We start from the raw sequence: 13,359 nt of genomic DNA, 5'->3' as shown, positions 1-13,359 counted from the left end.
TCTTTAGAGAGTCATGAGGATTATCTTTGCTGCAGCCCTCATTTTAATTAAGAGCATAGAGATTAGATGTTTCAGCATAGGAAGAAGTTTATATTTGATTTATACCACAGATGCACATTTGCAGCATCTAAACATTCCATTCCTTGGCTAAAGATGTAACAAGCTACTTCAGCAAACCTGAAATTGCAAAATAAATGGAAAATGCTTAATCATTTAAAAAGAAATAGCAAAGGAATGAAAAGACCAAAGCAGGCCTGGGTACCGGTGAGGGAAGTTAAGTGGCAGGAAGCCTCCACTATATTTTTTTTTAAAGGCTGACAAATGGCTTCATTAGACAGGCAGATAAATTAAACCAAAAGGGTCCATCTCTATCATTTTTACACACAAACACTTCCAGAAAAAGTGTGTACATATTTTTATGTAATCTCATTTCAGGTAAAAGTATTGTTCACTGAGAAAAGCAAGTTGCAGAGCAATTTCTAAAATATGAGCTTACTTTGTAAAAACAGTATCAAGTCCCATCTATATCTGACTGTGAATTTGTATGGGTTTATATGAACATGCAGAAAGTATGAAAGGTTCATGCCAGGATGTTACATTGGGAACCTCAAGATAGTTGCTCTGGCAGGAGTTTGGGAGAGGGTTTTGTTTCTCGAACATTTTCGCATTATTTCACCAAATGCAATGAGCATACATTACTTTGGAACAAAAATATTTAAAGATAAGAAAATGTACATTTATTCTTATTTATTCCCATATCCTTAATGGTGACAATTAAGTCAAGGAAGCTAGTCTGCTTTGTGAACTGTCACACCTTTTTCCTAGGTGTGCTGCTTAAAATTGGTTTTACTTTATGGCATTAGCAATGTGGTTCTGTGCTCTATCCTAAAATCCTGTCCTGTTCCCCTTTGGAATTAACAGCATATATTAAATTCAAACCATTTACAGTTAATTTCATCCCTTTTCTTTCTACTTGTAGCTATTGTGCTACAAGGAAGGGTTGACTCACTTCCCAACTCCATTGAATTGTGGGTAGCCATTGGTGTCAAAAACATGGAATTTAGCATCAAAAGACAAAGGTTTCAGTCCTGACTGCTGCACTAACCAGAGATGTAATATTGGTATGCTACTTCCCTAGCAGTTACCTCTCACCACCTCCTCTCAAGTTAACTATCTGACAAAATGGCTGTCGAGCTCAAACGGCATCATGTGTGAGTCTTAATAAATTGCAAAGCGATGAGTACGTATACGGTACCACTTCTCACAAAGAATTAGTGATTTTGATTCCTAATGATACACATTTATGAGAATTTGCAGATTTCCACTGGAGACAAGACGATGGTGAGTTTCAGTGGTGCTCAGAAACTTTCGTTAGCCCCCAAAGCAATGGCTGACATGTTAGGCAAATGCCGTTTCTTCCCAGGAATGGTCACAAATCCAATTAACCAATAAGCACATCTGACCTGGTGTAATCGTCTTCAACAAGCATGTGCTTTGGAATCGGTGAGTACCTTCCTGGAGAGATGGGCGGCAGGGAAGTTTTATATTCTAAAGTTCCATTGTTGCCAGACAGTAGATGGTTTTCCATTGGTGGAGAATAAGCTAAGGGGTGAAAAAGAGAAAAGAGAAGAAACCTGTTACGTGGGTGACTCAATGTGTCATGCTATACTTCTGTTAAAAATAGGGAGACTTTGCTACACGCCGAGTATTTTCTTGCCTCCCAAGAGGGAGGAGTTACTGTTTGCATTTAATATGTACAAGCACATGGTGACCTTTAGGATTAGAAAGATGGAATAACATTTATATCTACAAACCCAGTTTGTATAATTAGGTGAAGAGAAGAATTGGAGGAGAGACCCAGCACATGCATTTTCAGAAAGATGATTAATTTTCTATTGAAATAAAAATGTTAGCTTTCTAATTGCAGAGCTCACATTCTTTTCACATAATTAATATTCAATCATCAAATCTAGAAGGCTCCTAGGAGCAAGTTCTTATATAAGACTTTAATCCCCGGGCGCCTGGGTAGCTCAGTTGGTTAAGCCACTGCCTTCGGCTCAGGTCATCATCCCAGGATCCTGGGATCGAGTCCCGCATCCGGCTCCCTGCTCAGCGGGGAGCTTGCTTCTCTCTCTGCCTCTGCCTGCCACTTCCCCCTGCTTGTGCTCTTTCTGTCAAATAAAGAAATAAAATCTTAAAAAAAAAAGGCTTTAATCCCCAAAGATGCTGTACTTCTACCCCAGAAAGGCCGAGGATTCCGGCCTTTCCTTTCTAGTCCTCCACAGTAATTCATCTCCCTTTCTCTCTTTTGAATGTATAAAAGCCCCTCCTGCCTGGGTCTCCTGCCTCCTACCCCTCTCTAGGAATCCATTTTATAGACTGAGAAATCCAACTCTGATAATGCTTTTCTCCTGCTTAAGTGTTCCCTATTGCTGCTACTGTATTGAATATAAACTTTTCCTTTTGTCATCCTTACCAGACTGATCCATTTCAATATCCCACTTACACATATCCTAGAGTCCTCCAACAAAGACAACTTTTCCCAATATTTGTCCTTTCATCAGTTAACCTACAATTTCTGTCTCTTAACACATCTTTGATACTGAAATTTCTTCCACTCTTAAAGATACAATTCAAACGTCACCCTTTCCATAAAGAGTTTTATGATTGTCCAAAGATGGTAGTATCCCTTTCCTTTGAGTACCCAAAGCACATTCACTTTTACCACTTCCATGGCATGTATATCCCTCTTATGTTGCCAAATACTGCTGTTATTCTTATATCTGAATTAGCCTTTCTTCCAAGCCATGATTGCATTTCCTTTGTATCCCACATATTACCTTATAAGGTGTCATACATATTGAGGTTACTCAATATATATTTTTTGAATTGAAGAGCAAGCTTTGTTTTCTTGCTTTTATCTTTAACGTTGACCTTATATATCCTTCATGAAATTGCTCAGAGTCTCAAAGCTGATTTTTCTAAATTTATCGAGTTTGGAAAACTTTGAAAGTTAAAATTCTTTCATATCCTAAGGTAAGGCTGATCTCAGCTTACCACATGCTTGGAAAAAGATGTATTTTGGGGGCAAGTCATTTTTGAATCATCATTAAGAAAAGCAATAGCTAACGTAATGGGCGGGTAACAAAATTATTCAACCTTTAAATTTCTCTCAAGAGAAACATCTAAATCTAAGAGAGGTTAAGTGACTTGCTTAAGACTGGAGTACTAATTAATGGCAGGTCCTGAAGATATTGCGAGTTCCCAATCTCACAAACTGGTTTCTCAAAATTCCAGAATGAGCAAGCTTACTGATTTTGACAAAACTGTCCCTTAAACTCACAGAAAAAAAAAATTGCTTCTGAATCTAGTCCCCAGAGACAGAACCTTAAAGTTCTTGCAGACCTATTAAAAAAAGAAGGAAACATGGGGCTTATGTGGGAGTGGATTTTATAGGACTCAACACAGCATCTCTAGTTAGTTGTTGGCCTAGAAACCCCCACCCACAACTCACTTCTACTGCCATAGTGACTGAGAGCTTTCCCTGGCTTCCCTGTCAATATAATATTCAGGTAAAGATAAGAGCTATGGTGATGGTGATTGAGGATCATAGTGCCACCATGCAAGTGCAAGATCCTCTCCCCCAGGAGGGAGCAGAGGTCTATTTTGCTAGTCTTTCTCTTTCTTCATTTGCTACTATATAGGTTTGAACTAGGAAGGGGGGATACTATGGCATGAGAGTTATCATGTTTTAGGGGCTTGAGAAATAGCCTTTAAACAGGTGTTGCTCTTACGTTACTGTAATCACACTGTCCATGACATACCTCATTAAGCCTTTCTTAAATGGCGGACTTTCTAACCCATCAGGGTGTCCCACCTTCAAACCAAGGAGTGCAGCACAGCATCCCTTGGAACTATTCCCACAGGTTAAACAAGAGTGAAGATGCAAACAGAGTACTTTGTCAAATTTTGCAGAATTCCAATTTTATACACCTGGCAGAGGGACACTGAGCATGGCACTTACAGTGAGTAATATCAGGTGGACCATAAGGATCAGTCATATAAATTGTGGTGGGCTTGCCAACTTTTAGATAAACGACATCGGATGTGTTCTTCAATATTGCGACTGCCTCTTCATGCGTCACTTCTTCTAAACTGTAGTTGTTTACCTGAAAGAAACATAATATTCAATATTAGAGTCAAATCTATGCAGGTGAAAAGAAACAGGCAAAAGGATATACAGAATTATTTAAAGATTAAATAGCAATGATTACAATCCAGTATCTACATCATACTTTGACAGAAAAGATGGATTTATGGCATTAGCAAAAGCAGATAAGCTGTTGATGCTAACAAAACAAAGTTGCTTCTGTCTTTTTCTATGAGAAAGCAATGTATCATCATGCAAATCAGAATACTCTTTGTGGAAAAAAGAAAAGAGGAGTCAAATGTCTCTCTTCCTATGCTATGGTTTTTCCAATTACAAACTCACTGAACTAAAAAAAAAAGAACAAAAACTAACCAAAGTCTCTCTATTTGGGATATATTTCTTTAAGTAATAGTGACCATATTGTACATATTGTTTTGGAAACTGCTTTTTAAATCTAGAGTGACTGTTGGTCCATATCATAGCATACAGCAACAACATGACTTTGTTTCCTATAGAGCATTGTGTTGCATGGTTGTAATGTAATGCTTGAACCAATCTCTTACTAAAGCATGTTTAGTTTGCTTCTAATTTTTTCTACAATAAATAATGTTGCAGTAAACTTTTTTCTGTATTTGCACACAACTCTGATGATTTATTTGGGATAAATCATACAAATGGAATTGTTGGACCAAACTATATGAATATTATAAGTCTTCTGATACCTATTCTTAAAGTGCCCTGTGGAGAGAGGAACAAGTTTACTCTTATACCAACATTATATGAGAGCCCCAATTTTCCTACAGTTACACCAAACTTGTTTTTGTTTTTTTTTTTTTCACTTTAAAAATTGTCCCCCTTGGGAGGCCTGGGTGGCTCAGTCAGTTAAGCCTCTGACTCTTGATTTCAGCTCAGTTCATGATCTCAGGGTCATGAGATTGAGCCCCATGTTGCGCTCCATGCTGGGCATGGAACCTGTTTAAGATTCTCTCTCTCACTATTGCATGCTCTCTCTCCCCTGCCCTCTAAAAGAATAAAAATAAATAAAAATTGTTCCCATCAAAATGTTATTTGACAAGTTGATTTTCCAAGGTTAATATTGGAAAACAGGGCTTTGCAGGTAAAAAAGTTCAAGGGTACCCTATTCCCATCCACTTCAACAGCAACTCCTCCTTTTTACTGGACAGAAGAGCCTGATGCAAGTGCAATTTTTACTTCATGGCAGTGGCATTATAGTGGAATCTTTGCAGCTCTTCTCTTAGATGGTTTTAAAATATTTACAAGGTATTTTAAATATCTAAATTATTCTTATTTGGCTACTATTGTTTTAATGGAGTGATTCTTTAATTTCTGCTGAAATGATGCAGAATTAAAATAAATGTGCCAAAGAGTATTAGATTGGATCCCCTATTCTCTGGACTATTTAATTAGAGCTTTAGTCACAGAATACCTTGCAACATTTTTTTTTTTCTTTTTGCCTCATGTTCTATAAATTCCATGTGCCAATTAATCCTTGATGGTGTAGCCCAAGTTAGGGACCCCAGAACTGGAGGGAACTGGACCTGACTGATGTGTATAAATGCTGATCATGAACTCTCCATTAAGCTACACACTTTTCCACTGGTTCCTATAGTTCTCTTCTAGACAAGTGACATTCTCTTACATCTTTTTGTATTTCCAGTGTCTAGCACATGTTCATCCATTGATCGAATGCATACCTATTATGTATAAGTCATGGTTCTACATATTAGAGATACAGTAATAAATATTAAGAAAGAAAATCATAACCATAGCAGAAACTTATGTAGCCTCTATTACAAACTGGGAACTATTCTAAGTCATTTACATACATTAACACAATAGAACCTCACAATAACTTGTGTGGTAGCTAATATAATTACTTTCACTTTACAGATTAGAAAAGCATGTCTCTAAGAGGTTAAGAAACTCACCCAAAGTCATTGATCTAATAGTGGTAGAAGCAGATTAAAAGCAAGCAGTTTGGATCCAGAGACCAGGCTTTTAACCACTCATCTGTATTCCTCTTTCAGATAGAGAAGTTCCCCAGCTCCCTTGAATCTCATATTCTAGTAAGACACACTTCAAGCTTCAAGCATGTTTATTGAGAATGCTTTGCATGCAGATTCTCAGATTCCACCAGAGAACTCTTTAGACCAGAAAGTAGAAGTTGAGCAAAGGGTAGAGTATAGAAGTGGGGATAATGGTGGTTTATAATAGTGGTATTTCAGTTGGTTTTTATTTGGTGACTACAAAGTGTTGGAACATTGACACGGATTTTAGTTTTGGAACAGGTGGCACGATATTGGCAACAGAACATAGTGATTTAGAGCACATGCTTTTGAGTCATGCAGACTAGGATCCTGGTCCCAGCTCTTCCTAGTTGTGTTAATTTGGACAACTTAATCTTCTTAGCCTCAGTTTTGGCATCTGTAAAATAGGTATGATAATAATTGCTACCTTAAAGAGTTATTGATGTAAACGTATTCATCTAAGTAAAGTGGCAAGAACATTAAAATACTTATTAATGTTAGCTCTTATTACTATTACTATTGTCATCATACATCTCTCTTCTCAGGAAACAGGAATTCTTGGTGAAATTTTTTGCTGAGCATTTTCCTGTAAACATCTGTGAACTGATGAGTTTAATTAGGGTACTGTTGATGAGGCTTCTGTGTGGTCTTTTTAAAAATTCAGAATAGTACAGGATCTGGACCAAAAAGTGCTCTTTTGTGCTGAAGTCTTCAAAATGTTTTCAACGAAAGTGGGTTTATTTGGGTTAATTATGTGTGTGCATTATCCTATGAACTCTCAAGATAAAGGGCCTACAGCTGGAGCTGATTGTACACAGAGAGAAGGGACATTACACTGATTGGCTAGTTGCTCTTGTCATTGTTTTTTATTGTCTTTTTTCTTTTGCATCAAGTATCTGCGTATAATGGTGAACACTGAACAACTGGCCTGATTTCAGAAAAAAAATTATGTGCATCTGAATGCAGTGTTTCGGTGGGTGCACTACACAGAGAGGGGCGTGTGTGCAGCCTGGCCATATGTTTGCAATAGGATGAAGGACTGAGGCCAAGCAGAGAGGTTAGAGATGAGAGGACTCATTTTCTCCAACAGAAAAAGGAGCACTGAATTTGAGCATGATACAGAGACAAAGGAGGGCAAACTAGCTGAAGAAAGAGGTGCCAAAAAACCTGCAAGAAGGGAGCAGGGTCAGTGTTGTGGGAATCAAATGAGTGCGAGCTAAAAGATACGTGATGGGACAAAGGTGGAAGGTGTGGCAGCAGGAGAGCGGTAATAAAGAGGAATGGGCGATGTACAGATGGTGAAATGCTGATCTGTCCGTATTTATTTAGGAATACTAACATGGTGGCACAAACTAGGAGGTGGACATAAATACTACCTAAGACATAGTACAAGGAAATGTGGGAACTCTACAAACACTATAAAAAAAAAAATCACAAACTCCAAAGTTAACTTTTTAAGAAGGAGACAAGTTGTTGATCACTAGATAGGATGAATTAAAAAGGAGCACTAAGTAATGGATAGAATTGTTGTATCACTCTATTGTACATCTAAAACTAATGTAACACTGTGTGTTAACTATTCTGGAAATAAAATTTAAAAAACCTAACAAAATTTAAAAAAATTAAAAAAGGAGACCAATCTAATGTGCTAATGTCAATGGTATGAAAATGAATATGCATAAACCAAAGACTAAAATCTCTGCAGTACACTGCAATTCATGGCTATAATAAATTTATTTTAAAAACAGTAACTATGAATAAATAGGAAACAGTTATCTTTGGATAATAAATAGTCTTATTCTTCATCTTTTTAGCAATGATCATGCATTAGTTATGGTTAGAATCAAATTAATTCTATATTTTAAATGAATAAGAAAAAAAAAACTTCAAATAAGAACAGAAACAAAGTGGGGACCCTGGGTGGCAGTCAAAGTGCCTGACTTTTGGTTTCAGCTCAGGTCATGATCTCAGGGTCATGAGCTCAGGGTCGTGAGATCGAGCCCCATGTCGGGCTCTACGCTCAGCATGGAGTCTATTTAAGACTCTCTCCCTCTCTGCCCCCCATCCACTCCCTCAAATAAATAAACCTTAAAAAAAAAAAAACAGAAGCAAAGTACAGTGGCTTCATTATGAAGCACACATAGCAAGATCTTATGAGTGATGGAAAATTGGAATGGAGAAGAAGGAACTTGGTTTCTCATGGCCAGTGAATTGATTTAATTCTTTTAGAAATAATTGCCATATTTTAATCCTAGATGTTTCTAGAAATGAACGTACCTTGGCATAATGAGAGTAAATTTTAAATGTAGCATCACATCTGGTTTCAATTCCTAGATTCATGAATTTTGGTCAGTTAACGTATTTATTGAGCATTAAAACTTCCTTATATGCAAAATAGGGATAATACTGATTTATTTGTTGATTTACTTGTATTTAGGAGAAAGGAGAGATACCATGAACATGAAAAGACACTGTATAAGATAAAGCAGTATACAAACAGTCATTAAACATCAGACACAATGTTTTTGGTGATCCTGTTGCTGAAAATAGCTCCTTGTGTGAAAATGACCACTCCTATCTTCTACGACACACACTCTTGCAATGCCTCTTCCCTGTTCAAGGACTGATCTAAAGGGCAATGATTAGACTTTTTTTTTTTTTTTAGTGTTCAATATAGTTAACATACAATGTTACATTATTTTCAGGTGTACAACATAGTGATTCAACAAGTTTGTGCATGAGGCTTTGCTCACCACAAGCATAGCTACCATCTGTCACCATGCAACACTATTACAATATCATTGACTATATATTCTTTTTTTTACATTTTTAAAAAAATTTATTATGTTATGTTAATCACCATACATTACATCATTAGTTTTTGATGTAGTGTTCCATGATTCATGGTTTGCATATAACACCCAGTGCTCCATTCAGTATGTGCCCTCTTTAATACCCATCACCAGGCTAACCCATCCCCCTCCCCTCTAGAACCCACAGTTTGTTTCTCAGAGTCCATAGTCACTCATGGTTCATCTCCCCCTCTGACGTCCCCCCCTTCATTTTTCCCTTCCTGCTATCTTCTTCTTCTTTTTTTTTTTTAACATATAATGTATTATTTGTTTCAGAGGTACAGGTCTGGTTTTCAACAGTCTTACACAATTCACAGTGCTCACCATAGCACATACCCTCCCCGATGTCTATCACACAGCCACCCCATCCTTCCCACTCCCCACCACTCCAGCAACCTTCAGTTTGTTTCCTGAGATTAAGAATTCCTCATATCAGTGAGGTCATATGATACATGTCTTTCTCTGATTGACTTATTTCACTAAGCATAACACCTTCCAGTTCCATCCACGTCATTGCAAATGGCAAGATCTCATTCCTTTTGATGGCTGCATAATATTCCATTGTATATATATATACCACCTCTTCTTTATCCATTCATCTGTCGACAGACATCTTGGCTCTTTACATAGTTTGGCTATTGTGGACATTGATGCTGTAAACATTGGGGTGCATGTACCCCTTCAGATCCCTACATTGGTATCTTTGGGGTAAATACCCAGTAGTGCAATTGCTGGGTAGTATGGTAGCTCTATTTTCAACTTTTTGAGGAACCTCCATACTGTTTAAGTGGATGGTATTTTGTTGGGGATTGCATTGAATGCGTAGATTGCTCTAGGTAGCATTGACATCTTCACAATATTTGTTCTTCCAATCCATGAGCTTGGGAAGATTTTCCATTTCTTTGTGTCTTCCTCAATTTCTTTCATGAGTATTTTATAGTTTTCTGAGTACAGATCCTTTGCCCCTTTGGTTAGATTTATTCCTAGGTATCTTACGGTTTTGGGTGCAATTGTAAATGGGATCGACTCCTTGATTTCTCTTTCTTCTGTCTTGTTGTTGGTGTATAGGAATGCCACTGATTTCTGTGCATTCATTTTATATCCTGCCACTTTACTGAACTCCTGTATGAGTTCTAGGAATTTTGGGGTGGAGTCTTTTGGGTTTTCCACATAAAGTATTATATATCTGCAAAGAGTGAGAGTTTGATTTCTTCTTTGCTGATTCAGGTGCCTTTTATTTCTTTTTGTTGTCTGATTGCTGTGGCTAGGACTTCTAGTACTATGTTGAATAGCAGTGTGATAGTGGACATCCCTGCCATGTTCCTGACCTTAGGGGGAAAGCTCTCAGTTTTTTCCCATTAAGAATGATATTTGCTGTGCGTTTTTCATAGATGGCTTTTATGATATTGAGGTATGTACCCTCTATCCCGATCCTCTGAAGAGTTTTGATCAAGAAGGATGCTGTACTTTGTCAAATGCTGTTTCTGCATCTATTGAGAGGATCATATGTTTCTTTTTCTTTCTTTGATTAATGTATTATATCACATTGATTGATTTGCGGATGTTGAACCAAACTTGCAGCCCAGGATAAATCTGACTTAGTCGTGGTGAATGATCCTTTTAATGTAGTACTGTTGGATCCTATTGGCTAGTATTTTGGTGAGAATTTTTGCATCCATGTTCATCAAGGATGTTGGTCTGTTATTCTCCTTTTGGACAGGGTCTTTGTCTGGTTTTGGGATCAAGGTGATGGTGGCCTCATAAAACGAGTTTGGAAGTTTTCCTTCCATTTCTATTTTCTGGAACAGTTTCAGAAGAATAGGTATTAATTCTTTAAATGTTTGGTAGTATTCCCCTGGGAAGCCATCTGGCCCTGGGCTTTTGTTTGTGGGATTTTTTTTTTTTTAAAGATTTTATTTATTTATTTGACAGAGAGAGACACAGCGAGAGTAGGAACACAAGCAGGGGGAGTAGGAGAGGGAGAAGCAGGTCTCCCTCTGAGCAGGGAGCCCAATGTGGGACTTGATCCCAGGACCCTGGGATCATGACCTGAGCCGAAGGCAGACGCTTAACCATCTGAGCCACCCAGGCGCCCCTGTGCTTCAATTTCCTTAGTAGTTATGGGTCTGTTTAGGTTTTCTGTTTCTTCCTGGTTCAGTTTTGGTAGTTGATACATCTCTAGGAATGCATCTATTTCTTCCAGATTATCTAATTTGCTGGCATATAGTTGCTCATAATATGTTCTTATAATTGTTTGATGTCTTTGGTGTTGGTTTTGATCTCTCCTCTTTCATTCATGGTTTTATTTATTTGGGCCATTTCTCTTTTCCTTTTGATAAGTCTGCCCAGGGGTTTATCAATCTTAGTAATTCTTTCAAAGAACCAGCTCCTAGTTTCGTTGATCTGTTCTACTCTTCTTTTGGTTTCTATTTCATTGATTTCTGCTCTGATCTTTATTATTTCTCTTCTCCTGCTGGGTTTAGGCTTTATTTGCTATTCTTTCTCCAGCTCCTTTAGGTGCAGGGTTAGGTTGTGTTTTTGAGACCTTTCTTGTTTCTTGAAAAGGCTTGTATTGCTATATACTTTCCTCTTAGGACTGCCCCTGCTGCATCCCAAAGATTTTGAACAGTTGTGTTTTCATTTTCACTGGTTTCCATGAATATTTTTAATTCTTCTTTAATTTCCTGGTTGAGCCATTCATTCTTTAGTAGGATGCTCTTAGGCCTCCATGTATTTGAGTTCTTTCTGACTTTCCTCTTGGGATTGAGTTCTAGTTTCAAAGCATTGTGGACTGAAAATATGCAGGGAATGATCCCAATCTTTGGTACGGGTTGAGACCTGATTGGTGACCTAGGATGTGATCTATTCTGGAGAATGTTCCATGGGCACTAGAGAAGAATGTGTATTCTGTTGTTTTGGGGTGGAATGTTCTGAATATATCTGTGAAGTCCATTTGGTCCAGTGTGTCAATTAAAGTCTTTATTTCCTTGTTGATCTTTTGCTTAGATGATCTGTCCATTTCCGTCAGGGGGATGTTAAAGTCCCCCACTATTATTGTATTATTGTCAATGTGTTTCTTTGCTTTTGTTATTAATTGCCTTATATAATTGGCTGCTCCCATGTTCGGGGCATAGATATTTACAATTGTTAGATCTTCTTGTTGGATAGACCCTTTAAGTAGGATATAGTGTCCTTCTTCATCTCTTATTACAGTCTTTGGTTTAAAATCTAATTTGTCTGATATAAGGATTGCCACCCCAGCTTTCTTTTGGTGTCCATTAGCATGGTAAAATGGTTTTCCACCCCCTCACTTTCAATCTGGGGGTGTCTTTGGGTCTAAAATGAGTCTCTTGCAGACAGCATATCGATGGGTCTTGTTTTTTATTCAATCTGAGAGCCTGTGTCTTTTGATTGGGACATTTCGCCCATTTACATTCAGGGTAAGTATTGAAAGATATGAATTTAGTGCCATTGTATTGCCTGTAAGGTGACTGTTACTGTATATTGTCTGTGTTCCTTTCTGGTCTGTGTTACTTTTAGGCTCTCTCTTTGCTTGGAGACCCCTTTCAATATTTCTTGGAGGGCTGGTTTCGTGTTTGCAAATTCCTTTAGTACCTCATTAATAGCCCTTTTGATTTTGGCTTGGTTAGATTTTAGTTCTTTTATTTCTCCAGGAAGGGTTTCTCTAATAACTTCCATGCTTTTTTCAAGCCTAGCTAGTATCTTTAAAATTGTCATTCTGAACTCTAGTTATGACATCTGACTAATATCTGTATTGATTAGGTCCCTGGCAGTCAGTACTGCCTCTTCTTCTTTTTGTTGAGGTGATTTTTTCCATCTCCAGAGGAGAATAGATGAATGAGAGAACAAAATGCTAACAGGGTAACAACAACCCCAGAAAAATATACACTAAACAAATCAGAAGAGACCTGAAATCGGGGGAAAAGAGAGGGAAAGAAAGAAAAAAGAAAAGAAAAAGAAAAAGATTAAAAAAAAAGAATATGATCAAATATGATCAGGTTGGTGCATAGATCAGTGCCACACACTAGATTTCGGGTGTATTTTGGTCTGTTCGAAGAAAGTGCCTCCCAAAATTTTAAAGAAAGAACAACTTATATATGTACAAAAATAAGGGTAAATACAATGAAGGGATGGAATATGACTGTAAAGATGAAAATTATAAAAGGTTTTATGAAAGGAATTTATAAGATAAGAAGTTGGTTGAAAAAAGAAAGAAGAGGATTTAAAAAAAAATAAGACTAAAGAATTTGGGAAAAAAGCCATAAATTCTATGTGCTGTATTCCCGTA

At 37.5% G+C, this 13,359-nt stretch overlaps 1 protein-coding gene across 25 annotated transcripts in view; it reads right to left on the bottom strand.

Moving 5' to 3' along the window:
• DLG2 (discs large MAGUK scaffold protein 2) overlaps nucleotides 1-13,359 on the bottom strand; it is a 2,208,086-nt gene that overhangs the window by 467,201 nt on the left and 1,727,526 nt on the right. For all 25 annotated transcript variants that reach the window (XR_003517338.2, XM_027578649.2, XM_027578631.2 and 22 more), the window contains 2 exons: nucleotides 4,025-4,169; nucleotides 1,464-1,602 (listed from right to left, as the gene is read on the bottom strand). Coding sequence is in view for 24 of the 25 variants with exons in the window: in XM_027578649.2 (XP_027434450.2) it covers nucleotides 1,464-1,602; nucleotides 4,025-4,169 (284 nt within the window). In the remaining variant the exon portion in view is untranslated. The remainder of the gene's footprint in view (nucleotides 1-1,463; nucleotides 1,603-4,024; nucleotides 4,170-13,359) is intronic.

This window comes from Zalophus californianus, chromosome 11 (assembly GCF_009762305.2).
Source record: "Zalophus californianus isolate mZalCal1 chromosome 11, mZalCal1.pri.v2, whole genome shotgun sequence".
NCBI classification, from domain to species: Eukaryota; Metazoa; Chordata; class Mammalia; order Carnivora; family Otariidae; genus Zalophus; species Zalophus californianus.
Note: the sequence above shows the minus strand (reverse complement) of the source record. Positions and strands in the feature narration are given on the sequence as shown.